Genomic DNA, 26,117 nt, shown 5'->3' on the forward strand with positions numbered 1-26,117 from the left:
ACTCCTAACTCTGGGAAACGAACAAGGGGTAATGGAAGGGGAGCTGGGTGGGGGGATGGGATGACTGGATGATGGGCACTGAGGGGGGGGCACTTGTCGGGATGAACACTAGGTGTTATACTATAGGTTGGCAAATCAAACTCCAATAAAAATATACAAAAAAAAGTACAGTGTAAATAATTTGAGTTGCATATATTGTGAAATGATTACCACATTAAGTTTAATTAACATCCATCATCTCATATAGATATAAAAAATGAAAACAAAAACATTTTTTCCTTCTGATGAGAACCCTTATGATCTAGTCTCCTGACAATTTTCAAATATTATTTCTTAATAAAACTACAAAGGAAAAAAAGGGAACATTTTAGTACCACAAAAATCAGAGGGAGTGGGGATCCCTGGGTGGCTCAGTGGTTTGGTGCCTGCCTTCACACTCCAGGGTGTGATCCTGGAGTCCCCGGATCAAGTCCCACATCAGGCTCCCTGCATGGAGCCTGCTTCTCCCTCTGCCTGTGTCTCTGCCTCTCTCTGTCTCTCATGAATAAATAAATAAAATCTTAAAAAAAAATGAGAGGGGAAATAGAAATACTAGAAATTTTATAGTCAAAACAAGGTTGCTTGATGATCAAAAATCAGCATCAAAGGTGGACATTGGGGGACTTTTTCTATAATTATTATAACAAGAATGTATTCATGAGATTTCGTGCAAATTTAAAAATAAACACTATCTAAATTCAACCACCCCCCCAAACCAAGTGAGATTACGTCAAACTCAGCTTCTGCACAGGAAAAGAAACCTTCAACAAAATGAAAAGGCTGTCTGTAGAACCAGAGAAAATATGTGCAATCAAAAATCTGATAAGGAATTCATATCCAAAATATATAAAGAACTTATACAAATCAATAGAAAAAAATCCCCAAATAATCTGATTAAAAATGGGCAGAGGAACTGAATTATTTTCCCAAAGAAGACATATATATGTCCAACAGATACATGAAAAGGTGCTCAACATCACTGATTATCAGGAAATGTAAATCAAAACCATAATGAGATATTGCCACAGTTGTTAGAATGGTTGTCATCAAAAAGAGAAAACAGGTGTTGTCTAGGGTCTAAAAGGAACCCTTGTGCACTGTTGGTAGGAATGCAAATTGGTGTGGGCACTATGGAAAACAGTATGGAAATTCCTCAAAAAACTGAAAATAGAATTATTATATGACCTAGCAATTCCACTTCTGGGTATATCTCCAAAGAAAATGAGAACAGGTGTTCGAAGAAATGTCTGCACTTACATGTACATTCTGCACAGTTGCTAAGGTACAGAACAACTTAAATGTTCATCAATAGTTGAATGGATAGAGAAGATATTTAGATAATGTACAATGGAATATTATTCAGTAAGGAGAAAGAAACTCTGTCATTTGCAGCAACATGGAAGGACCTTGAGGGCATTATGCTCAATGAAATACACCAGACATAGACAAATAGTACATGGTATCACTTGTGTGGAATCGAAAACAAAAAACAAAAAACAAAAAAACCCCACATAGAAACAGATTAGAAAAGTATTTGCCGGGGGCTGAGGGTAGGAAAAGTCGAGAGAAGTTGGCAAAAGGGCACAATCTTTCAGCTATGAAATGAGTAAGGTCTGAGGATCTAATGTAAAACATTAGACTTTAGCTGACTATAGCTGATAACACTATTGTATAATTGAAATTTGCCAAGTGTAGAACATAAATGTTCTTACCACAAAAAGAAAAAAAAAAGACAAGTATCTGAGATGGTAGATGTTAATTATCTAATGAGATTGTATACCTATATCAAATCACCATGATGTATACTTTAAATATCTTAAATTTTATGTCAATTGTGCCTCAATAAAACTGAAGTTAAAATGAGAAAAAAAAAACTATGATCATAAATTACCAGTATTTAAATCTCTGTATTTGTCTCTTATACTTCTTTAGGATAAAATCCTAGTACTGGATAGTTGGGAGAAAAAATTTTTGATTCATAGTATAAATTGTTTTAGGCAGAGAGATGCACCCTGCTATGTGTAATATCTATGCCAACATTAGGTAATATAATTTTTTAAAAAGTTAAAAAGCTCCATATAATGGACATGTTATATTTTTGTGATTTGAAATAGTAGTAAATATTTATTAGGTTCCTGCTAGGTGCTATCACCTAAGACTATGCTAAGGATTTAACCTAAACTTTCTCATTTAATTCTCGAAGCAACCTTGTAAAGTAGGTCAATATTCTCACGTTAGGCATAAGAAAATTTAGGATTGACAAGAAGAAACAGTTTGCTTAAGGACACATGACCTTTTAAACTTAACTTTTAAATTTGTTCATTTAGTAAGTTGTACAAATGTTTTAATTTTTTTGATGTGGAATGTTTTGATCTTTTTTGTTATGACTTCTTTGTATTGTTCTTATGAAGATCTTTTCTATACTATAATTCTCAAATATTTTCATATTTTTCCTAAATTTTCTAGAATTCATTTTTAGATATGATATACAGTAAGGCTCTAATTTTATGTTTTCTAAAATTGTATCCTGTTGTCCAAGCACCATTTGTGAATATTCTTTTTATAATTTGGAATGCCACTTTTCTCATATGCTGGATTCCCATATAGTCATTTGCTGTTAGGCTCTATTCCTTGCCATTGATTTATTTGTCTATAATGTCATATCTGTAAGGAGTGCCAATAGTATATCTGGAAAAAATATTGTACAGTATGTTTTGATGTGTGGGAGGGCTAACCATTCTTCATTTTTCTTGTTTTTCAAATTTATAGGTTTTGCTTTTTCACTTCTCTCTCAAGTTTAAAAAAGTTTATTGAGTTCCATGAAAAAAATCAAAGCTAGAATTTTGTTTGGCATTGTGTTAAATCTATAGATTATTTTAGTGCATAACTGACATGTTTATGATATTTATACTTTCCATCCAGGAATATAATGTGTCTTACTGTTTATTTAGCTGTCCTTCTATGTCATTTAGTAAAAATATTATTTTTTATTAGTTTTGCCTGTTTTTTTTTTTAAGATTTTATTTATTTATTCATGAGAGACATAGAGAGGCAGAGACACAGGTAGAGGGAGAAGCATGTTCCATGCAGGGAAGCTGGATGTGGGACTTGATACCGGGACTCCAGGATCACGTCCTGAGCCAAAGGCAGACGCTTAACTGTTGAGCCACCCAGGCATCCCTAGTAAAAATATTATTAATTTATTAGTTAGATCCTCCCTTCTTCCTTCCTCTTTTTCCTCCTTTCTTCCTCCCATCCTGTTCCCTTCCTTCCCCTCCCCTTCTCTCCCTCCACCGCCTCCCAACTTCCATTTGTGTGTTAGGCACCCTGATAGATACTATGAATACAGTGGTGAGCCAAATATAGAGATCTGTGGCCTCATTAAATTTGGAGAAGGAGGTAAACATTAAGTAGATAATCCTAAAAATTGGTATAAAATCACAAGTGCTATTAAGGAAAAGATACCATGTTAATGCGGTATTTTTTCAGTGGTATATTGCTTAATTTGGCTCCAATTTGGCCTTCCTAAGGAAGTCAAGGTTTGGAAGTTGGGTTAGAGTGTATTAGGAACTTAATTGCTTTGATAAATATTGTGAGTGGAATCTTTGTTTTATTACTTTTATTACACTAAAATTTTTGGGGGTACTTGGGGACAAGGCTGGGTATGCAATGCTATGTTGACATACAATGCTATACTATTTTTCCTGCTACAGAAGAGATATTCTGCCCTATTCTGGTTTCCATTGGTGTTGTTAGTTTTCGGTGTAGCTGTTCTTCTTTTGTTCATCTTTTTCTCTCTATTGCTTTTAAGAGGTTGTCTTTGGTGTTCTGCAATTTCTCTTTTGAGTATCTAAGGGAGGATTTATTTTTACTTTTCTGACTTGAAATTTATGTGGTTTAAAACCAGATTTTAGGATTGATGCCTTTCAGCAGTTCTGGAAAGTCCTCTGCCATTATTTCTTTGAGTATTGCATCTCCTGTATTCTTTCCATTATCTCCTACTGGAAATCTAACTAGATATATGTTAGATTATCTTACCCTATTGTTCGTGTCTTTCCAGTCCACTTTCGTTTTTTGTCTCTATGTTTCTTATTAGTGCATTCTAGATGATTTCTATTTTTTTATTTCCTAAATCACTGCTATTTAGAGACTAATTTCTGTTGAAACTACTCTTGGAGTTTTGTTAACTTTAAGTCTAATTATTATACTTTTTATTTCTCAAAGTTAATTTTGTCCTTTAAAAAATCTGCTTGGGGGTTGTTGACAAGTCTTTTGATGACATTTTTTAAAAATTTCAGGTTTTTATTTAAGTTCTAGTTAGTTAACATATAGTATAATACTGGTTTCATTATTTCATCACTCACATGTAACATCCAGTGCTCATCACAAGTGCCCTCCTTAATCCCTATCACCCGTTTAGCCAATCCCTGCCCACCTCCTTCCAGCAATCCTCCGTTTGTTCTCTATAGTTAAGAGTCTGTTTTCTGGTTTGCCTCCCTCACTCTCTGTCTCTTTTATTTCTTCCTTCCTCTATGTTCATCTGTTTTGTTTCTTAAATTGCACATGAGTGAAATCATATTGTATTTGTCTTTCTCTGACTTTCTTCACTTAGCATAATACTCTTTAACTCTGTGTTGTTGCAAATGGCAAGATTTCATTCTTTTTTGTGGGTGAGTAATATTCCATTATATATGTATATACCACATCTTCTTTGTCCATTCATCAGTCAATGGACGTCTGGATTCTTTCCATAATTTGGTTATTGTGGACATTGCTTCTATAAATATTGGGGTGCATTTGCCCCTTCAAATCAGTGTTTTGGTGATCACATTTTTAAGACCTGTTTTTATTTTTTTGAACGTAAAATTTAGTATTTTTATAGTCTTCTTACAATTTCAGTATAGTTTGTAATTCTGATTCTGTTCTCTATTTCTTTGGTGTCTTTTGCTCTTATTGCCTTCAATTCCTTACATATTTGTGATTTTGCCTGTGAGGTCATATTCTTTGGAACTGTATCCATGGGAATGATTGGTGTGCCCCATCAGAGATTTGAATTTTCTTTTGTCAGGTGCTTGGTTGTTCTGTTACCCAGGATCTCTTTATACTTAATTGACAGATTAAGGTTTCTTGGGCAAGCCATTGGGATGAATTTGGTCTGAAAACCCACATTAAGATCAACTAGGGGTTTATGAATTCTTAAGAGAGATTTTTTTTCCTTCATCTGGTTCCAGGTTTTGAGATGTGCATTTTATTTTGCTTTCTCTTGCGCTTGAGGGGGGAAAATGCTGTTTCTAAGTTCTCCTTACACTAAGGGTAGAGGCCTTTGTGGTTTTAGCTTTCTACTGGGGGGAGGGAGATCATGTACAGGATCAATTAGATTTCCCCCATAGAATGAGCCCCAAGGTTTTTCTTCTTTACCATATGTCATTTGAGAACTTGAAAACTGAAGCTGAGTGTTATCTGGTTTAGGAAAATGCCCCAGGGGCTCTGTTTACCTTTCTGTTTTTTTTCATTTTCATTTACTGTTTGGCTTCTGATTTCTATTTACTGTTTGTTTGTTTTTTTGGCAGCATATTTATGTGATTAAAATTTCTGCTTTTCACAAACATTTTATTCAGTAATTTAGTGAGAGAATTAGGGTTTTATCTGCTATTGTCATCTACTCATTTAATAATTTAATTTATCTTTGAAGGCAGTTCTTTTGGAAATAAGACAAGAATAAAAAAAAAATTGTATCGGAGAATCAGCAAGCAGTTATATCAAGCTTTGTCTGCCAAAGTGAAATAATTAACATTTTATATTTAAATGTGATGTTACAAGCATACAAAGTGCAGTTGTGATAATAGGCCATGTCGAATTTGTAATCAGAAAGAGATTTATAGATTATGTTATTAGAGGACCTACTTTATGCTTAGTTTTCAGTTGGAGGAAAAAGACTGGTGATTAGAAGACTTATAGGGTTGAGTTCTGGCCCTGCTACTTGCCAGCCTTACATCCAACAAATCAAACTTTCCTGAGCCTTCAGTCTTTCCATAGTCACATGAGAACAATAACTCTTGGCCTTCCCAAGTTTTGAATAGTTTCTAGAATTGGATATGCTAATAATCTATGTGCCAGCACTTATAAATGGCTATTATTTTTAATTTTGAAGTTTTTAATTTGCATTGAATTTCAGTGCATGCATAGAGTGCTACCTTTGTTCCATATAACCTCTTAAAACCCACCTGAATTCTTTACCTTTCTTTACTTAATTTCCTCTTTGTATGACATTATAGCTTAGTTAACCTTTAGACCATAGAGCAGAAACCAAGAAATTTGAAAGCCGATTTACAATGATTTGTTGAAATATTGAGTGTTACCTAGTTATACATCTCTTTCATGTTCATATCAGTTGAAGATATCTGCCAGTGTTTTAGGGCATAGAGTAAAATTAGTCTTTGATAGAGAATAATAAGTATGCAATATCCAGTCAATATTGGGAAGATTTTTAAAACGTCCAGTGTCTCAGTGTCTTTTGATAGGATTAGATTCTTTTCTACTTGTCAGCAGAGGGAGCCTTTGCCTCACTTTTGGATTCCAGAAGCCTCAGGGTGGTGAGATTATAAAGAGCCAGTATGTCTATGGAAAATGCTTATTTCCTCACCTAGGACTGAATAGGTTTTGGAAGAAGTTTTTCCTTTGTTTTTATAAAGGAAACACTTTCTGTACTTGCTTTCTGAGGGTTTTTTTTTTTTTTTTTTTTTTTTTTTACAATAGTGGCTCTTAAGTGCTGCTGTGAGAAGTTCTTTAAAAGTGGTTAATGCTGGGATAAAATAGTGGTTTTCAAATGCTATTCCATGTTAAAGTTTTGTGTGGTTTTAAGGCAACAAAAAACTTAGCTAAGGTCTGAAGGTTTTATAAAGCTAAAATAAATTTGCTCAGATAAAGGGCTATACTTACTGTTAACATTTTCTACTTCCTACTTATTTGTATTATATTGTCTTTATACAAAATGTTGGTGAATAGTGTTTTTTAAAAAAATCTTTGATTGGACAGTTCACAAGGTTGACAACCTATGATGATCAGTTAAATTCTGGAATCATTGCTTTAGCAAGTACTTCTGCAAATAAAGATTGGAATTTTAAACCGAACCATTTCCAACTTCCTGGTCACCTTTTGTCCTTTCTCCTGAGATGTTTTCTATCCTTTTATACCTATGAAGTGAGACTTAATGACTAAACTATCATATCAAGGGCCCTTGGGTGGCTCAGTCACTTAAGTGGTTAAGCATCTGCCTTCAGCTCAGGTCATGATTCCTGAGTCCTGGGATCAAGCCCAGCGTAAGATCAGGCTCCCTGCTCAGTGGGGATCCTGATTCTTCCACTACCTCTGCCCCTCCCCCTGCTTGTGCTCTCTTTTACTCTTTCTCTCTTAAATAAATATATTAAATCCTAAAAAATAAAAAAGAAAACAACTATCATATCCAAGGTGTAGATAAATATTGGTACTAGGGGAAGTTAGGGGGTTGTTTTTTTTAATTTTAGCAGGCAAATTTTGGGATTAAGATTGGCATGCATTCCTACCACGTTCCAAATACTAACCTGGGTATTTTGCATATGTTCCCTTCTTTATTTTTATTTATTTATTTATTTATTTTTTAAAGATTTATTTATTTATTTATTTTATGATAGAGGAGAGAGAGAGAGAGAGAGAGAGAGAGATAGGCAGAGACACAGGAGGAGGAAGAAGCAGGCTCCATGCTGGGAGCCTGATGCGGGACTTGATCCTGGGACTCCAGGATCGCGCTCTGGCCCAAAGGCAGGTGCTAAACCTCTGAGCCACCCAGGGATCCCCTGTTCCCTTCTTTAATCTTCATGGCAACCCAGTGGAGTGTAGAGATTGTGATAAGGTTTATTTTGCATTTGAAGAAACAGACTGAATTAAATTAAAGTCAAAGTTACATCTGTAGATTGTGTCTGAGCCAGGATTCAAAACCTTATAATCTTGTCTTTCTGATTCAAAATCATTGCTCTTTCCACTACACATTTATATTTTAATCTGCATTTGATACTTTCTCCAATTTGTTCTTTTATGATATACCATCCTGCTCTGGGAACAGTTAACAGCCAGAGAATATCTTATTTAGTACCTTTTTTTTTTTTTTTTTTTTGAGTAGTTTTCTTCTGGTAATTATCCCTTGTTTTTTATAGACCAGAAAGACTGCATGCAGAGTTCTAATAATTACTAAAGCTTTAAGGTTTAATCTGTGTATGTTCTCAAAGTTAGAGTTTTATGAAATACTGACAGATCTGAAGATCATTCTGTTCTTTTGGCAGCCTCTTTGGGCTTCCACAATTTATTCTCTATGGTTAAGTGATTTTCACATTCATTTATATATTTTCCTTTTGGGTCTTCTGCCACCTTAACATCATTTCCTGTGCCTTTCCATTAGAGTTTATCTTCTTAAGAGCTGAGTTATCCTTCATCTTTTTCCTTTCTTCTTAATATTTCTTAGAGTACCTAATGTTGGGCATACAATGAGTACTTTGTTTTTTGACATAGTACTAAGCCCTAATATAATTTAGAATTCCAATTGTTAACTCTCACATATTAAAATTAATGATTTCAGGGCCTTTACTATGCCATTTTTACTTTAATGTTATTCAGTCATTCAACAAATATTTATTGAGCTGTTAAGCCCTACTATATTCTAGGGACACTTCGGGGTTGGGAGGTGTGGTGAATAAAGTATGGTGCCAGATCTTAAGGTGTTTTCATGTGAATATGCCAATATGGTTAAATATCTTGGCCTACTGGGGGATCATTGGCATCTTGGTACCTAGTAGTACAATCTACTTGGTTTTTTACTTTCATGATGATTTTGTTGACTTGAACAGATGTTTTGGGCCCTAACATATAAGGGATTGCATTCCATACTGTAAATTAGATAATGGAAACAAAATAGACAGATCTTCAAGGGTTTTATGCTTTGTGGAAGTTGGAGAGGGGAGACAGATCTGCCAAATTTAACCATATCAACAGGAAAAATGTCAGTACCAATAGGGAGTGATGCAGAATGTACTAAGAGAAACTAGAGGGATAGTGTGGTAATTATGGCTAGAGGGGATTGGAGAAAGTTTCGAAGATGGGGTTGTACCCTGGGGATTGAGGATATGTAGAAGCATTTTGTGAGATTAAGGTGGGAGAATAGCCTCTGAAATGAATTGAACTAGACTGACAAATGCCTAAGGGCATGAGGGCAGTTTTCTGTTACCTGAAGTGTTTGGTGGTTGGGACTGGATGAGAGAGAGTAGTCAAAGTTCATTTAGCAGACACATTAATGAGTTCTTTGGATTTCCTGTTGATTAATTTATACTTATTTCTGGAGACACTGGAGTGCCTTTGAAGTTTTTGTGTGGGTTGATAACATGCTTGGCATCTGTATATTAAGATGATTGCTTTGGTATATTTTGTTTTTATGAGTTTTATTAAAGATATGTTTTTTTAATGGTTTCTTTTTAGAAGAATCCAAGGATGTTTATTAGACCAAACAATGGTTAAATGGCACATCAAACTTTGTGATAAGAATTGACAAATGCGGAAGTTTAAAGTCACCATTGCCATTATCCCTAACTCATTTTGATTTACTTTTTAAAAATTGTACAAGTTTAGACGAAGCTGAGAATTTCTTGGCTTTAGTTACTTTTTTCATAACTTCATTTAATTGGTTATAGCAAGTCCAGTTTAGACTATAGACTATTGTTCCTTCTTTTGATACACTCATTTTAGGATTAAAAGAGTAACTATATATAAAACAAATATTTAGCTTTTGGAGTTACTGCTTTATGGGATGGTTAATATTGCAAATGAATATTTGTACAAAATGAAGAGGTATTTAAAATGTTTTCTGTTTGTTAATACTTTTTTTGTTTTCTCATTTCCTATCATGCTTGTTATTACCTTGAGAACTCTACCTTGCTTTGAAACTAGTTACTTAAAAAAACTATACCCTCAACTTTTAGAATTTTTCTTTTGGATGAGAGAAAAGAAAGGAATGTTAAGAAGTAATGAACTCTCTGTATGATATCACCTGTCTTGTCTTTCTTATGTCACTCATTAATACTAGAGATGGGGGAAGATTATAGATATGTGTGTGTTGGGGGGAGGATGTAGAGGCAGGGACAGTGCATTCCCAGATAGGGCTTTCTGGTACACTCACAATACATTTCTTTAGAGATTTCAATAGTTACCATGGCAGGGAAATTGCTGTTTTGAGGAAAGTAAACTTAAAATAGGCACATTATCAACTTGAGTAACACAAACCTAAGTTTTGAAAGATTTTCCATAGTTCTTAAAGTCTTAAAAACCCTTTACTTTGACAAAAAGATAAATTTCTGATTGTATACTCCTTTTTATATTAAATTTACCCTTTTTGCTCTGAAAGACTTTTTTCCCCTCAACCTGAAGTTATTTCCCATAATTCGATCTGTAAGAAAGAGGGCAATCCAGTTATATCACTTATTTACTTACCACTTATTGAATGTTTACCAGGATCAGGCAGTGTGTATTTTTGTTATATTCTATCCTTATAGCAGCATCATATAATCTTTTCATACCATTGCTTTACAGGTGAGGAAACTGGCAGAGCTTTCAGGGCTAAAATAAGGATGCATCAAATCTGGTCTCAAGTTCTGGCTTGGCCATTAGTTCTGATGAACATGTCTGCCATATTCATCAGTGTCTCTGTCCACCTAATACCCTTCCCCCGAGTGCACTGCTCTCACTCCTCTACAGACATAATTCTCTTATAATCCATGTGTCTGAGCACAGGGTGCTCTCCGCTTTTGTTTCTCTGATTGTCTGGCAAACTATTTCTCAACCTGCAAGACCCAAATATTATTTATCTCTGTTTTGAAGCTTTTCTTGATTCGTCCAGACACTATTAATCAAGCTGCGTTGCCTTTTAAATTATTCTGATATGTCCCTCTTCTTACATTATTATAATATTTAACTGGTTAACTCCCATGTTTGCTGAGTTTTCTTAGGGTAGCAACTCTGTCTCTGTTCTAGCACATGCTAGGTATACTGTGAATGTTGTGGAATTTATTGGATGAATGTGAGTTCTGGAGAATGTTATCAAACCTTTCATGATCATTACCATTGGACAAAGCAATTCACCCAATATCTTATGGATGCGAGTGATAATATAATGTTTAGGGCCTTCTTTTACGCTCTAACATTGCATACATAATGAATCTATCACATATAATGCTAATTTAATGAATGGTTGTAATTTCTTTATAATACGTTATTAAACTTGTTCACAGTTTAAGGGGAAAATTGTGATAAATAGCTTGGCAGAGCACACACTAGTGGTCTTTGTAAGGCTATTAAAGTGCCTATTAAAATGAGAAACATTAAAATGTCAAAAGGCAAGTTCATAGGAAGAATTAGTATGTAGCCCCAATTTTTATTTTCTTGAGTCTTAAAGTAATTAGTCTCATGAAGTTATTTATTGGGAGAAACTCTTAAATAATAGTTGAGAATTTGTATAATATTTCCCTGGTACATATTTAAAAATATTAGCTACTTAGCTCAACATATGTGTTCTGTTTGTTGATTTCCTCTGTTTACTTAGGGATTTATTTATATAAAACTAAGGTTTTAAACTTAGAACCTACTTGAATATTGCATTATTATCAGACACTGATTGCTTTTAGAATGCTCAAATAAAAAAAATAGGGAGTCATAAGAAAGAAGTTAGCTATACTTTCATTGAATTAATTGCCAATTCTTAATTATTAAGCATGACCAAATAGTATCATGTATCTCAAAACTATGGTAGTTTTATTTAAATGAAGATATGAATGAAAAAGTATAAAAATGCTCTTTTATGGTGGTGAATTTAAAGTCCTGCAAGCTCTAGAAATCCACCTACCATTTGTTTTTAAGTCAGTATCTGTTGAAATTCTACTCTGAACATTTTTATGTCTTTGCTCATGGCAAACATGTTGTATCATTTTTGAGTTAGGTTTGCAATAAAGATTAATGAGTTAGTGTTTCAGTTTTTCTGTAACAACAACAACCAAAATTTTTTCCGTGCGTGCGTGTGTGTAAAACTAGCAAGCGGAAGTTCCACAGACTTTTGGACTCTTCTGTTCTTATGTATCAGTCTCTTGATGTTTCCTGTCTGCCTTTTTGACTACCTATACAGCTGTTTTTCATGTGTTTTTCAGGCTTGGAGAAAGACCAACTATTTTTGACAGCTGCATGCTGAACTGCAATATATGCTTGGCCACAGGTCACGTTTGCATTTCTTCACTTGTATTTTTACTCAATGTGTAAAAGAAATATGAGCATAGAGAGATTCAGAAAACATGTAGCATGCTGAGTAATGATAGTCTTCTTTCATGTATGCCATTCTACTTATTCTGCTGCATAGATTTCACAGGAAGAAAAAGACAGCAAAGAAATGGTATTCAGGACTGCCCTCCATGGGGCCCTTATTTCTGTAATAGTGAATGATGGAAAATGCTCTGGGTCATGCATGGTAGAAAGAACTTCTGAGCATGGGGACACACACATGCACATGTGCATGCATACACGCACAGTGCTATACACCATTTTAATGAATAGACTATAATTTAATAGAGAAGACTGTTAATCTAGCAGTCAGTTCAACATGTTTATCCATTATGTTAAAGGTACATGATATTTTAACATCAGGAAATGAGACACTATTTAATAAGTGTTCATTTCATGAGGCTGCCACATAGAACTTTCCTGCCTCCACCTCCCCATCCCCACAGATACGAAATTTCTTCTTTGCCTTTGAAAATGAAAAAATAATAACTTTAAAAATCCTTTCAAAATGATTTTGGTGAGTCATTTCCCAATTTGTTCTTAGATCTTACAAATAATATTTCAAATCACAATGGTTAGTTTTCTCTCATCATTGGTTGAAGATTAATGGGATAAACATCCAGATTTAAAATTCTGATGAAATCTCCAACCTTCCTAATTATTTCAACTTTAAAAGATACTTTTTCTCCGTATAGTTAAGGCATAATTTTTGAGGAAGCATCATTAAGATATTGTCATTTTTTTTCAATCTACTGCTTGGTTTCATGCCTTATTGGTAAAACTTGATACATTATACTAGGTCAATTCTTTTTTTTTTTTTTTTTTAATTTATGATAGTCACAGAGAAAGAGAGAGAGAGAGGCAGAGACATAGGCAGAGGGAGAAGCAGGCTCCATGCACTGGGAGCCCGATGTGGGACTTGATCCTGGGTCTCCAGGATCGTGCCCCGGGCCAAAGGCAGGCGCCAAACCGCTGCGCCACCCAGGGATCCCCTTACTAGGTCAATTCTAACTGCCTCTACATTTTCTTCTAGTATGTTCCTCCCTGCCACCCTCTGCCCCAAGAAACCTTATCTACTGTTACCTTTGACCTCTGTTATTACCTATTTTCAGTTTAGGATGCATCCTACTTCTATCATGAAATCTTTCCCAAGATGTTTGCTGTAATGAAGCTCTTTGATTTTCTGTAGTACTTAGTCTGTTTCACATCATTTAGAGGTTATATGTTAACTTATATTAATTTTTAAAATGGGTCCAGTATGGTGTAATGGAGCCTCCTTGGGAACATGTATAGTATAATGGAGTGAGATAGACTTCTATTTGAATACTAGCTCTGTCATTTTCCAACTCTTTGGCATTAGGCAAATTATTATTTTTAAAAGATTTTATTTATTTACTTACCTATTTTAGAGAGAGAGAGAAGAGCATGCATGAGTGACATGAGGGGCAGAGGGAGAGGGAGAAGGAGAAGAAGGAGAGAATCCTAATTAGTCTCTGTGCTGATTATGGAGCTTGCTGCAGGGCTCGGTCTCATGACCCTGAGATCATGACCTGAGCTGAAACCAAGAGTTGGATGTTTAACCGACTGAGCCACCCAGGCATCAGCCCTTGGCAAATTATTTAAACTCTGTGGGTTTCAGTTTTCTCATGTATTAAGTGGAACTGACTACCTTTAGAGTTAATAAAGATTATAGCTAGTATGCTGGGTAAATGTTTAGCACAAAGGCAGGAATATAACAAGTGCTCAGTAAATGTCAGTAGTAGTTTTTATTCCTGTTGTTGTATATTTCTTACAGCTCCTAATATAATATTTGAGCATGTGGTAAGGTCTCTGAGTATGGTTCAGGGCTAGGTCATTTAAATAGCTCCTGAAATCCTATCACTTTTATGAAGGCTTCCTGTTGGCTCTGTTCTGTCAGAACTACAAAACTTTCATGGCTTCTCTAGACTGTTCTTTCTGTTTCCATTATCTGTAAGGGGAGCCTTTGGTATGTATTCTGAAGTGGCTTCCAAAGCAATGATTTGAAGGATTTATTTATTTATTTTTGAGTAATGTTTTGGATTGATCCCTACATTTTTCTAAACGTCAGCAGCTGGGATTGTAATAAATAAAGCATTTTTCACATACTTCAAATGCAGTATGTGAAGCACATAGAATAAAATCTCAGCCAGTCTGAGCTTCAGATGAATAAATTATTTTGCCTAGCTTACTTTAGTTCAACAGATATTTATTAGTGTATCTCCTATATGCCAGGCATTTTATAGTTGTTGGATTTACAAAGATAAGTAAGACATGGTTCCTGCCTTTGAGTTTAGTGTAGAGTGAGCAAGAGACACAAACAGATTATTTCAATTGATGATTAGTTGTAAGATAAAGGTGAGGAAGGGACTCTGTGAATAACACATGGAGGGTGGTTGAGGGGGAAGATGAGCCTAAGCATGTCATGTCTCTTAGAGGACAAATGGGTTGATCCGCTTGTTTCAGGGACAGAGATCTAACTCAAAGTGGCTTCAACATTTATGGGAATTTATTGCCTACAAAGTTCCCAGGTAGGTGTGGGTCCAAGTGATGCTTGATGCCTTGGCTCAAACAGTGTCTTCCGTGGCCCTCTTTTAATTGTGCCTTTGTAAAAGCCTCTGTTATTCCAGACTTTATCTTTCTCACATATTATCTCCCAGGGGGTAGAGTAAAATTTTCCCTAGTTCTAGCTAAACCTAGAGATTTAATTTTGCACATTGGGTGTAAATTATACCCATCCCTGAACCAGTCACTGTGATTAATGAGATAAAAATTGGTTTGAGTAAGTCAGGGCCTACCCTCAAGCTTAGAATGAAATCTCATTCAAACCTCATGGCCAAAGACAGGAGGAGAGGAAAATAGATGACCAAGAGGCTGTCAGCAGATGTGCAGTAGACTGGGGAAAATGAGTGTAAGATTTTTTTGGAGAAAGCAAAATTAAGGAAGCATACATAAGGGTGGGGGTGGGGGTGGTGTCCTGTTGTCATCGATACATGGCTTCTATCTCTGAGGCCTATCAAGATAGCTGTTGCAGCTCCACCATCCTGACGGGAAGACTGGAGGGGGTTGTATACTCACTCCTTTTACAGGTATATCTGGGTGTTGTACATATTACCTTTGTTCCTATCTCATTGACAAGAACATAATCATGTAATTGTATCTGTAGTAGAGGCCTGGAAAAGCAGGCTTTTATGCTGAATGACCATGTGTCTAGTGATAACTTCCAAGTATCAAAAGAAAGAATGGCTGTTAGAACAGTTAGCTTCTGAGCTACAAGTTCATTTTTGCAAATGACCAGGCTATACCAAACTACATTAAATCCAGTCAATAACTTCTAATACCTTGTAGCACAACATTTCTCTTTTTGAAATGTATAGGGCTAGTAATTCTCGTACTCAATATGGAGCCCATATTGAACCCAGACTGTTACTCTTTTTTGAGTTATTTGATATGTAGTTTATAGATGTTCTGTTCTAGGGCAGAAGACACTTCAAAATCAATCTGTAGTTTAGGGAAATCTGTAATTGGTATTTTCAATATTAATATTTTTCTCTTCAAATAGTACTTAACAGTACGATTTATGTAAAACTGGTGCTTAATACATGTCTGTGGATTTGAGCTCTTGTGTTTGACTCATGTCTAAGTCATTTGAAAGTATGAGACTGACATACTACGAAGAAGAGAAGTAGCCTCTACTGTGCAGTTTTTGTTATATTTCTGACTTTGGAATAGATGATATCTTATAGAGTTAATGATTATTCTGAGAGATTATCTATCTTGAGCTAGGGATTTTAGCATATGGTAAATGCAAATAAGTATACTTAAAATTATAGACATCTGAATAATTTAAAAATTGGGATATGTATATATGCTGATATACAGTAATCTGATAGCTTCATCAGTTTGTAATTTAAAATTTAAACAGCTTATATTGTCCCTTGGAGAAAAAAAATTAACTGTGATATTTTTGTTATGGATAGTGATAAATGAAAACTATGATATTTATAAAGGAAAAGTCAACTGATTTCCTCTAACTTTTCTTTAGGTCGAGATTTAATTTGTATCCAGTCAATGGATGGGATGCTGATGGTGTTTGAGCAGGAAAGCTATGCTTTTGGGAGATTTCTCCCTGGTTCTCTTTTACCTGGCCCTCTTGCTTACAGTTCCCGTACAGATTCCTTCATTACTGTCTCTTCCTGCCAACAAGTGGAAAGTTACAAGTAAGTCTGGATGTTGAATCTTTGGAATTGTGACTTTTGTATGTTTCTGATTAATTCTTTTTTACAAAAAGCTTGAATATTACAAATGAAAAGGAGATCGGTTTCTTTGATAAAATATAATTGTGGTGATTAGAGGATATCATTTACATATTGTAAAATATTTGCAACTATAGTGCAGAGATTGAGAAAAAGGATTTTGAGAGAGGCAGACCTGGATTGGAATCTTGAGTTTGCTACTTGTGAATGTTTGATAGTCAGTGCCCTTACCCTGGTTATAATGGGGATAATAATGGCTATTCTTTTGGATCTTTAAGTTTTTATTTTAATTCCAGTTAGGTAACACAAAGTGGTTTTTTTTTGTTGTTGTTGTTGTTTTTTTTTAAGATTTTATTTATTTATTCATGAGAGACACAGAGAGAGAGAGGCAGAGACCCAGGCAGAGGGAGAAGCAGGCTCCATGCAGGGAGCCCAACGTGGGACTCGATCCTGGGTCTCCAGGATCAGGCCCTGGGCTGAAGGCGGCGCTAAACCGCTGAGCCACCCGGGCTGCCCCGACACAAAGTGTTATATTAGTTTCAGGTGTACAATATAGTGATTCAACAACTTGTGCATCACCAGGTGCTCACCACAAGTACACTCCTTAATACCCATCACCTATTTAACCCATCCCTTCACCAGCTTCCCCTCTGGTAACCATCATTATGTTCTCTGTAATTAGGAGTCTTTTTCTTGATTTGTCTCTATTTATCCCTTTGATCCTTTGTTTTGTCTCTTCAATTCCACATATGAGTGAAGTCATATAGTATTTTGTCTTTCTCTAATTTATTTCACTTAGCATTATACTTTCTAGCTCCATCCATGTTGTTGCAAATGGCAAAATTCCATTCTTTTTTGTGACTGAATAATATTCCATTGTGTGTGTGTATCATATCTTTTCTATGCATTCAACAGTAGCTGGACACTTGGACTGCTTCCATATCTTGGATATTGTAAATAATACTGTAAACATACGAGTGCATGTATCCCTTTGAATTACTGGTTTTGTATTCTTTGGGTAAATATCTAGTAGTGCAATTGCTGGATTATAGGGTATTTATGTTTTTGTTTTCTTTTTTTTTTTTTTAAGAGAGAGCGTGAATGGGGAGGGGCAGAGGGAGAGGGAGAGAATCTCAAGCAGGTTCCACACTCAGTGAGGAGCCTGATGTGGGGCTCAATCTTATGACCCTGGGATTGTGACCTGAGCTGAAATCAAGGGTCAGATACTTAACCAAGCAGTCATCCAGGCCCTCAGGGTAGTTCTATTTTTAACTTCCTTTCTTTTTTTTTTAACTTTTTGAGGAACCTCCTTACTGTTTTCCACAGTGGCTGCACCAATTTGCATTTCCATCAACAGTGCGAGAGGGTTCCTTTTTTTTCACATCCTTGCCAACACCTGTTGTTTCTTGTGTTGTTTATTTTTGCCATTCTGATAGGTGTGAGGTGATATCTCATTGTAGTTTTGATTTGCATTTCCCAAGAGGTAAGTGGTGATGAACATCTATTAATGTGTCTGTTGGCTCTCTCTATGTCTTCTTTGGGGAAATGTCTATTCATGTATTCAGCCCTATTTATAATTGGATTATTTGTTTTTGGGGTGTTGAGTTTTATAAGTTCCTTTTTTTTCTAAGTTCTTTATATATTTTGGATACTCACCCTTTGTCAGATATGGCATTTGTAAATGTCTTCTCCTTCTGCCCCTCCCCATTCACTCTCTCTCTTAAAAAAAAAAAGGAAAAAAAAAAAAGGAAAACAAAAACATAAATACCCTTAAAAGGTTGCCTTTTAGTTTTGTTGATCATTTCCTTTGCTGTGCAGAAGCTTTTTATTTTGATGTAGCCCTAGTAGTTTGTTTTTGTTTTCTTTGCCTTAGGAGACATATCTAGAAAGAAGTTCCTACAGCTGGTATTAAAGAGGTTACCGCCTTTGTGTTACTGCCTGTGTTCTCTTCTGGGATTTTTATGGTTTCAGGCCTCGCATTTAGGTCATTAATCCATTTTTAATTTATTTTTGTGTATGATGTAAGAAAGAGGTCCAGTTTCTTTTGCATGTTGCTGTCCAGTTTTCCCAACACCGTTTGTTGAAGAGACTTTTTCCCGTCGGATATTCTTTTCTGCTTTGTCAAAGATTAATTGACCATATTGTTGTGGGAATAATGGCTATTTTGAGAAACTTGTTAAAAAGATTGAATGTATGTCAAGTTGCTACCCATAGAAAATGTTGATTAATTATTGTAGCTGTTCCCTGAATTACAAATAATAAAGCACAGTATGAGTGGAAAGAGCGATAAAAAGATGCATATATGAAATAATTTTATAAAAAAGTATGTGACATAGGAAGAATACTGCAAAAAATACAAGTGTTATTATGAATGTTTTAAAAAGAACAATTCATAGTAGAAATGAAGTATGAAAATGATGCTATGAAAACAATTTGTACTTTTTGGGTAGAAATTCTTATGATTTTGGGGAATTGTGTTTGAGAGAGACTTTATTCTCTTCTACCAGTGAAATTTCAATAAAAATTAGAGTTTGAACTTTTTGGAAGGTGTGTTTTTTTTTGTTAGAGGGGAGAATGGGAAAAGAAAGTACAAATTCATTCTGGGAAAAGAAACAGACTTGGGGGATTACAGTATCTTCAGTAACTTTATTGTTGTTATCTTACGGATGGCAGCATTTAGAACTTTAAGCAGCTGACCAACACTTCATTATAGCTTTTCAATATTATTTTTGATCACATGATTTTTTTTCCAAGGCAGGAAGAAAATATAAATTCATCAGGCAACAGCTGTAAATTTCTGTCTTCAAGTTTCAATATTGTGCATATAGCAAGTTAATGTGGTATTCCCTTCACCTTCATAAGTGGCAATCTGCCTTTTGTGAATTATTGAAAAGATAGCTCAGATTCAAAACCCTGAATATAAGCAAATGTTTGTGACTAAGCAGAAGTGACAGAGGTAGTGTATCATTATATCATATTCCTTAACTCCTGTGGCTCTTCTCCAAAGGAGATGAATGAGTTGTGGCATTGCTACTGGTAAGAAATAAAATACACTTATTTAGAGAGATTGAGAAAAATATCTGTATAATTCATTCAAGCTTGCCAAAGATTAAGCAATATTGAGGGAGATCTGCTTTTCAGCTTTCCATCCAGTTCCTGCCAAGTAGGGATACTGGTAGTGCTACACTTGGGTCACAATACAAAGATTTGAATGCTCCATGACTTACTCTTTGAAATATGTGCATGGGAATTAATTTGGTAATAACTCCAGGAGTGACTAGATGAGGAAATAATGTGTAGGTTTCCTTAATGTGTAAATTTAATCTCAAAGAGACTCACCATCTTTGAACTGTGGTAATTTACCAACATATCAATCTATTAAATCCATCTCCATCTCAGACTAAAAATGCACACCTTATCCATTATGTGGATCTTTTATAATAGTAAAAATGCACGGGATATGTGATTATTATGAAATGATGAAAATTAAGGGGGCTTATAATGTTAAATAGAATATTACATTTATATACACTTTCAAGTTTAATAGATTAAGTGATAATCACTGGTGCAATTTAGGTTTGGAGGAAGCATGAAAACTATAGGTTTGTTCTTTTGAGGCTTCATCTATTTATAATCAGTTAATAGGATGTAATCAGTTAATAGAAAAGGATTTTAAGACATAATTTATTTTCATTTTTGGCATTGATATTTAATTACTTTAAAACAAGCTCAGTTATTTTCAGATAGGAACTAGCAAAGACTGTGGATCTCAAACTTCAGTGCGCATAAGGATCACTTGGGCAGCCTGTAACAAAATGCACATTTACAGATTCCCAATTATCAGTACACTAGATTTTGATTTAATAAGTTTGGGGATAAGACCCAAAAATCATCATTGCAGACACACACTCTAGGTGATTCTAATTTAGCAACACACTTTGTTGTTTTTCTTTTGAAGTGAGAGAACTATTTGCCTTTTTTGGGTGATGGCAGGGTACCAACCTTTAGGTACCACCATTCTCTTAGCAGTATTTGTCCAGATTTTAGATTTTAGCTTTTTATTCTTTTTCTGTCCTTCACCTGTCAGAGTTATTTCGTCAGTAAATCCTAAGCTTCCTACTTTTTTCCCTTGTATTCAGCCTTTGCTTCCCATTTCCATTGGCATTCAGGTCTTTATTTCCTCACTTGGATTTCTGGTTTTCTTACTTCTGACTTAAGCTTTGAAGAATCCTTCTCATATCTGTCCTTTTAAAATAACCTGTTTAAGCCAGAATAACTTTTTTGCCCATTAAAAAATCGAAACCTTCATACATTGATGTATGAATGATGTATGATGTATGAATCCTTATGATCCAGTCCTATTCTCCCTCTATTTATGTGGATGTTCAGAATTGGAAGGGACTTTTAAAGTTACCTGGTTATTCATCCTATGATTTTTTATCACCTTGATATTTGATTGCTTAAGACACTGATTTTTGCCAAATATCATATATTGCCATCTTTTTTTTTTTTAAGATTTTGTTTATTTATTCATGAGAGACACAGAGAGAAAAGCAGAGACTAGGCAGAGGCAAAAGCAGATTCCCTGTGGGGAGCCTGATGCGGGACTTGATCCCAGGATGCTGGGATCCCGTCTGAGCTGAAAGCAGACGCTTAACCACTGAGCTACTCAGGCACTCCCATATTGCCTTCTTGTATTCTGCTGAAATATTTCAGAATATGTCTTGTGTTATCAGATTCCTGACAACAGAGTCTGTCTTAAACATCTGTTCATTGACTGAATAAGTTGGTTCGTTTATTCAATTATTCATTCAGCAAATATTTTTTTGAGAGGCTTCTCCGTATTTTACACCATGTCAGGTACTGGAAACACAGAGTCAAGTAAGAGCTGTCTCTGTCCTCAAGCAGTATGCAAGTAAGGGTGATAGATAGCAAGTCAGTCAGCTATTTCATTTCATTGTGGTAGAGGCTCTAGAGAGAGCTGTGCACAGGATACTGAGGGGGCTTACAGGTGGGACCTCTCAATAAGAGTTCAGTGGAGGGAGGCTCTCTGAAGAAATATACCTGGCATGAGCTTTATTTTCTCTCCTCTTTGCTACACACCACCCCCCCCCCATACCCCTGCATGTACCTAGTGCATTGCTAAGTAGATAAGGGACTTTAAATATGTATTTTTAAATTATTTGTAGAGTTTAATTGACAATATTTTAAAAAGAATATTGTGTTCTTTACCAACCTTAGGCTCTGGCCAAATTGAAATATTTGTTTTCCGTATATGTTTAGGGCTTCTCTCTCTCTCTCCTCTTTTGCTCATGCTATACTCTATCTGAAGTTTTTCATTTCTTTTCTGTATATGAAACTTTTGTCTGGAAGTCTCCCTGCTCCCCTGCTCCTCTTCCTGACCTATCTGTAAGTAACACTTCCTCCTTCTTAATTTCATGGAGTAGTTTTTGTGCTCTTTCTACAGGTACTAGTCATACTTTAACTGATATTATATATTTGCTTGTTTTTTCCTTGACAAGGGTAACTGATCCTTCATGGCAGGGATTTGTATCTCCTGAAATGCCTAGCATTGTACCTTGCCAAAGGGAGATGTTTAACAAGAACTTGATGAAGGAGTGAAAAGTTTGTAAGAAAAGCTGTTTTGTTACTGGCATCTTTCAATGAAAAGGATTCTTCCTGGCATTACTAAGAATGTTTTAGCTTTACTTGTAATGAACATAGTAATGCTCTGTATCTGGAGCTTCCATTTTTAGTAGAGTTCTCTGGGTTAAATATCAAGTTTCCAAGATCTCCTGGTACCTTTGAGGTGACAGCTTTGTTTCATTTTAAAATAAATGATTTCGGAGGGTTTAGTTTCGTGCTCTGTGACACCTCAATGCATATTTTAGTTATTTGCTGCTGTTTTTATGATGTGATATGGAAGAGCACTAAATTATATGGCTGAGTTTGTCATTGGTGTTCCACAGGACCTGTTAAGCATTTGTGGCTTTTGGGTCAGAAAGTGCTACCATTCACCTGGACTTGCTGTATTTGTGCTTAGTGCCCTTCTGTTGAGAAACATATGACATACTCTTTTGTGAAATCTTATTACACTGGGCCTGATTATTCTTTCAACAGTCTCAACAAGGGAATTTTATTCTTTTTTTTTAACTTTTTTTTTTTAAGATTTTATTTATTTATTCATGAGAGACACACAGAGAGAGAGGCACAGACACAGGCAGAGGGAGAGGCAGGCTCCATGCAGGGAACCTGACATGGGACTTGATCCAGGTCTCCAAGATCACACCCTGGGCCGAAGGCGGCGCCAAACTGCTGAACTACCCGGGCTGCCCAAGGAATTTTATTCTTTAGCTTAATCACTGAACATTTGGGTGGTAAGAAAAAAACAAAAACCAAGTGTTTTCTTTATTTCAGAATTTCCAAGTCTGCCTGGAATTGTTTGGTTTTAGAAATAGGTTTCCGTGTACATTATTGGTAACAGTAAAGAGGGCTTAAGGAAGAACTATAAAATAGATGCTATTGTAAGTTTGTCATCATCTAAATTTACTGTCAGTTACATTTAGTAATATAATACTATTCTGAGTTGTCTTCCAGGAAGAGAATGTCTGGATTTGGAAATCAGGAGTCGATTTTGGCTGTGTCTCTGTCTGCTGTTTTGATGTTAATGAGTGCCACTTTAGGGGCTCACTTATTCCTGGATGAAATAATAGTGCTTTGTAGTTCTGTAAGAAGCTTCAAACAGCTCAGAAGCTTTGGATTTTTACAACAATCTCATTAATATCCATATCATCCTCTAGTAGGTTGGAGCGTGCAGGAAATGAACCACCTATGTAATTAATTGCCTGAGGTTGGATCCATAGCAGGCCCAGCTCTGGGCTGATGTTTTAGTCACCAGTGCGTCCTATTTCTGTTACTGTGAACTCGGAAGACTAAAACAATCCTATCTGGAGGTTGGAATGTGAGGTCTAATTATTTGGCACGGTTGGAGTCTTAGGGATTTTGTAGGTCAGTCTCAAGTGGTATGGAGACATTTGCTACAGCTGCCCATGGAATCTCTAGTATGGTTTTACAAGGTTGGTATCTTCACCCTCCTACATTGTATCCTTTCCCATGACTCATTCCTCCCTGCCATGTATCTCTCTCAAACTCCTGTTGTGGCCTTTCATGTCTTTTTTTACTACTTGCCTTTTCATGTGCTGTTTGGCCTTGCCATAATGTCTTTACCTCTTTACCAGCATGATGAGTGTTCACTCATTCTTTAAAATCTGGCTTCCTCCTCTTGAACTTTATACTAAAACATATATATTTCCTCCATCCCAATTACTCATTTCTGCTACCATATTCCCTTAGTACCATGTGCATAATACCTTCTATTATTAGCACAGAATACTCTTAGGTATATTAGATGTAGTAGATCACTACTATATGTTTATTGAATTGATGAAATTCATATATATTCAGCTTTCAGATTAACCATAAGACTGATTTTCATGAATACCTTGCAAAATCCATCTTAATTCATAGTCGTTTTATATCCAACCACAATTAAAGACATATTTTTTTTTTTTTTTTACAGAGTATTCCTGGTTGAGATAGCTTGAGTTGGTGTATGACATTTGAATACCAGTGTACATTTTAATGCTTATTTAGGTATTCCACTTTGCTTTTATTCATTCAGGTCCCTGATTTTTACATTTTCAGATATCTTTCTCCTAGGCACTATGGGATGTCTGAATATATCTACTCATTTTCCTTTTAGCTATGGAAGAACAATGCGAGAATTTTGATTCAATAGGAAAGAAAGGAATTTATGAGTCTGAAGTTTCTTCATTCAGAGTAGGATTATTACTTTAACAACATACCATTAATTAATGGGAAATAAGAGAATTTAAATTTTATTGGCTAAGTTAATCATTTTTAGATGGAATAATATTTGTAAATTATTTTTAAGAATAATGTAAGCTAAAGTTTACTAATGAAATAAAAGCTATCAAATACTTATAGAAAGTCATAAGTAATGCTGCTTATTGAGAATTTATTACATACCAGATAAACTACTGGGTGATTGATCTCTATTTATATGTAAATCTGTTTCTGTCTTTTTGTTGATCTCGTGGGCACCTAATATATACCAGATCTGTACTAGGCACTAAATTATTTTAAAATTCTTTTGACCATGTTTGAGTTAAGAGATTATTATTCCCATTTTATAGATAGGGAACATAAGGCGCAGAGTGGTTAACTTGCCAACTAGTAAGTGGCTTATCTGGGGATTAAGCTCTGGTCTGGGTTTCATAAAATATCTGTTAACAACTTCTACTACATCTGGCTGCTTTGCATTATTTGTTTTTTTTCTATGTGGTGTTTTGGTGCTGGATCTTTCTTGAGTATTATTGTTTGTCATTTAAAATTCTAATGAAAATGCTTTGATAGTTGGCAGAACTACTTTCCCAATATTGAATTTTAGGACATGGTTATAATTTCTTTTTTTAATTGTTTTTTAATTTTTTAAATTAAAAAAAAATTTTTTTTTTATAATTTCTTTATCATGACAGTTTTACATGGTTTTGTGTCACAGTGTCATTCAATAATAAGTTTTAAATTTTACAGTTTTTAAAACAAGAAAAAAAACAATTCATAAAGTTTATAGATTATGTGCTTTTAAAGTTTAAAATAATTCACACTTTTAAACTATAAAATCACTTATAATTATTCATATCTTCTAAACAGGTACCAAGTACTTGCTTTTGCAACGGATGCAGATAAAAGACAGGAGACTGAACAACAAAAACTTGGTTCTGGAAAAAGACTTGTTGTAAGGCCTTTTTTGATATAAAAATTTGAGTAATGTCATATCTAATCACCAGTTTATTTTTTCAGAATAAAAATTCATGGGAAGAAAGTTTTAAAAAAATATTTATTTTAGCTATTTTTCTTTTCTATGATTCTATCAAAAAATTTAGTTGGCTATTAATGAACAATGGAGACACATGCTTGGTCCTGTCATAATTTATCAGATTATAGAGTTCCACCACTAGAATTATAAATGTCCAAATGAAGTCACTTTTAACAGAGTGATTATAAACCAGCATAGCAAAAAGAGAAAAATTAAAAAAAAAACCTTTAATAGGCAAAAATATTGTTACTTAGAAGGCCTGTGAATATATGTGTGTGTGTGTGTGTGTATATATATATATATATATATATATATATATATATATATATATGATAAAAATTTATAGCCCACAAAGGAAAAAATTGGCTCAGTCACAAAGGTGGAAGTTTGGTAACTTGAAAAATAGTTTGAAGAAAAATTGTAAAGGATAAATTCTCAGTTTAATGAAAATTAGGGGATAGCTGATGGTTGTGAACTCTTTATCCTGAGAGTCTCCATAGACAGGAAGAAAAACAGAAGGAATTGAAAATTTTATTTTTATTTTTTTATTTTTAAAAATTCTT

General features: G+C 34.9%; 1 protein-coding gene across 16 annotated transcripts in view; it reads left to right on the plus strand.

The window, feature by feature from the left end:
• The window catches only part of BBS9 (Bardet-Biedl syndrome 9), a 433,011-nt gene that overhangs the window by 87,249 nt on the left and 319,645 nt on the right, over nucleotides 1-26,117 (plus strand). For 13 of the 16 annotated variants that reach the window (XR_004804558.2, XM_049093796.1, XM_035698355.2 and 10 more), the window contains 2 exons: nucleotides 16,445-16,619; nucleotides 25,389-25,473. Coding sequence is in view for 15 of the 16 variants with exons in the window: in XM_049093796.1 (XP_048949753.1) it covers nucleotides 16,445-16,619; nucleotides 25,389-25,473 (260 nt within the window). In the remaining variant the exon portion in view is untranslated. Of the gene's footprint in view, nucleotides 1-12,254; nucleotides 12,320-13,241; nucleotides 14,931-15,467; nucleotides 15,489-16,444; nucleotides 16,620-25,388; nucleotides 25,474-26,117 lie in introns of those variants that run through there. The other 3 variants (XM_049093797.1, XM_025464601.3, XM_025464602.3) reach the window with 3 other exon arrangements.

Source organism: Canis lupus, chromosome 14 (genome assembly GCF_003254725.2).
Source record: "Canis lupus dingo isolate Sandy chromosome 14, ASM325472v2, whole genome shotgun sequence".
In the NCBI taxonomy this organism is placed as follows: Eukaryota; Metazoa; Chordata; class Mammalia; order Carnivora; family Canidae; genus Canis; species Canis lupus.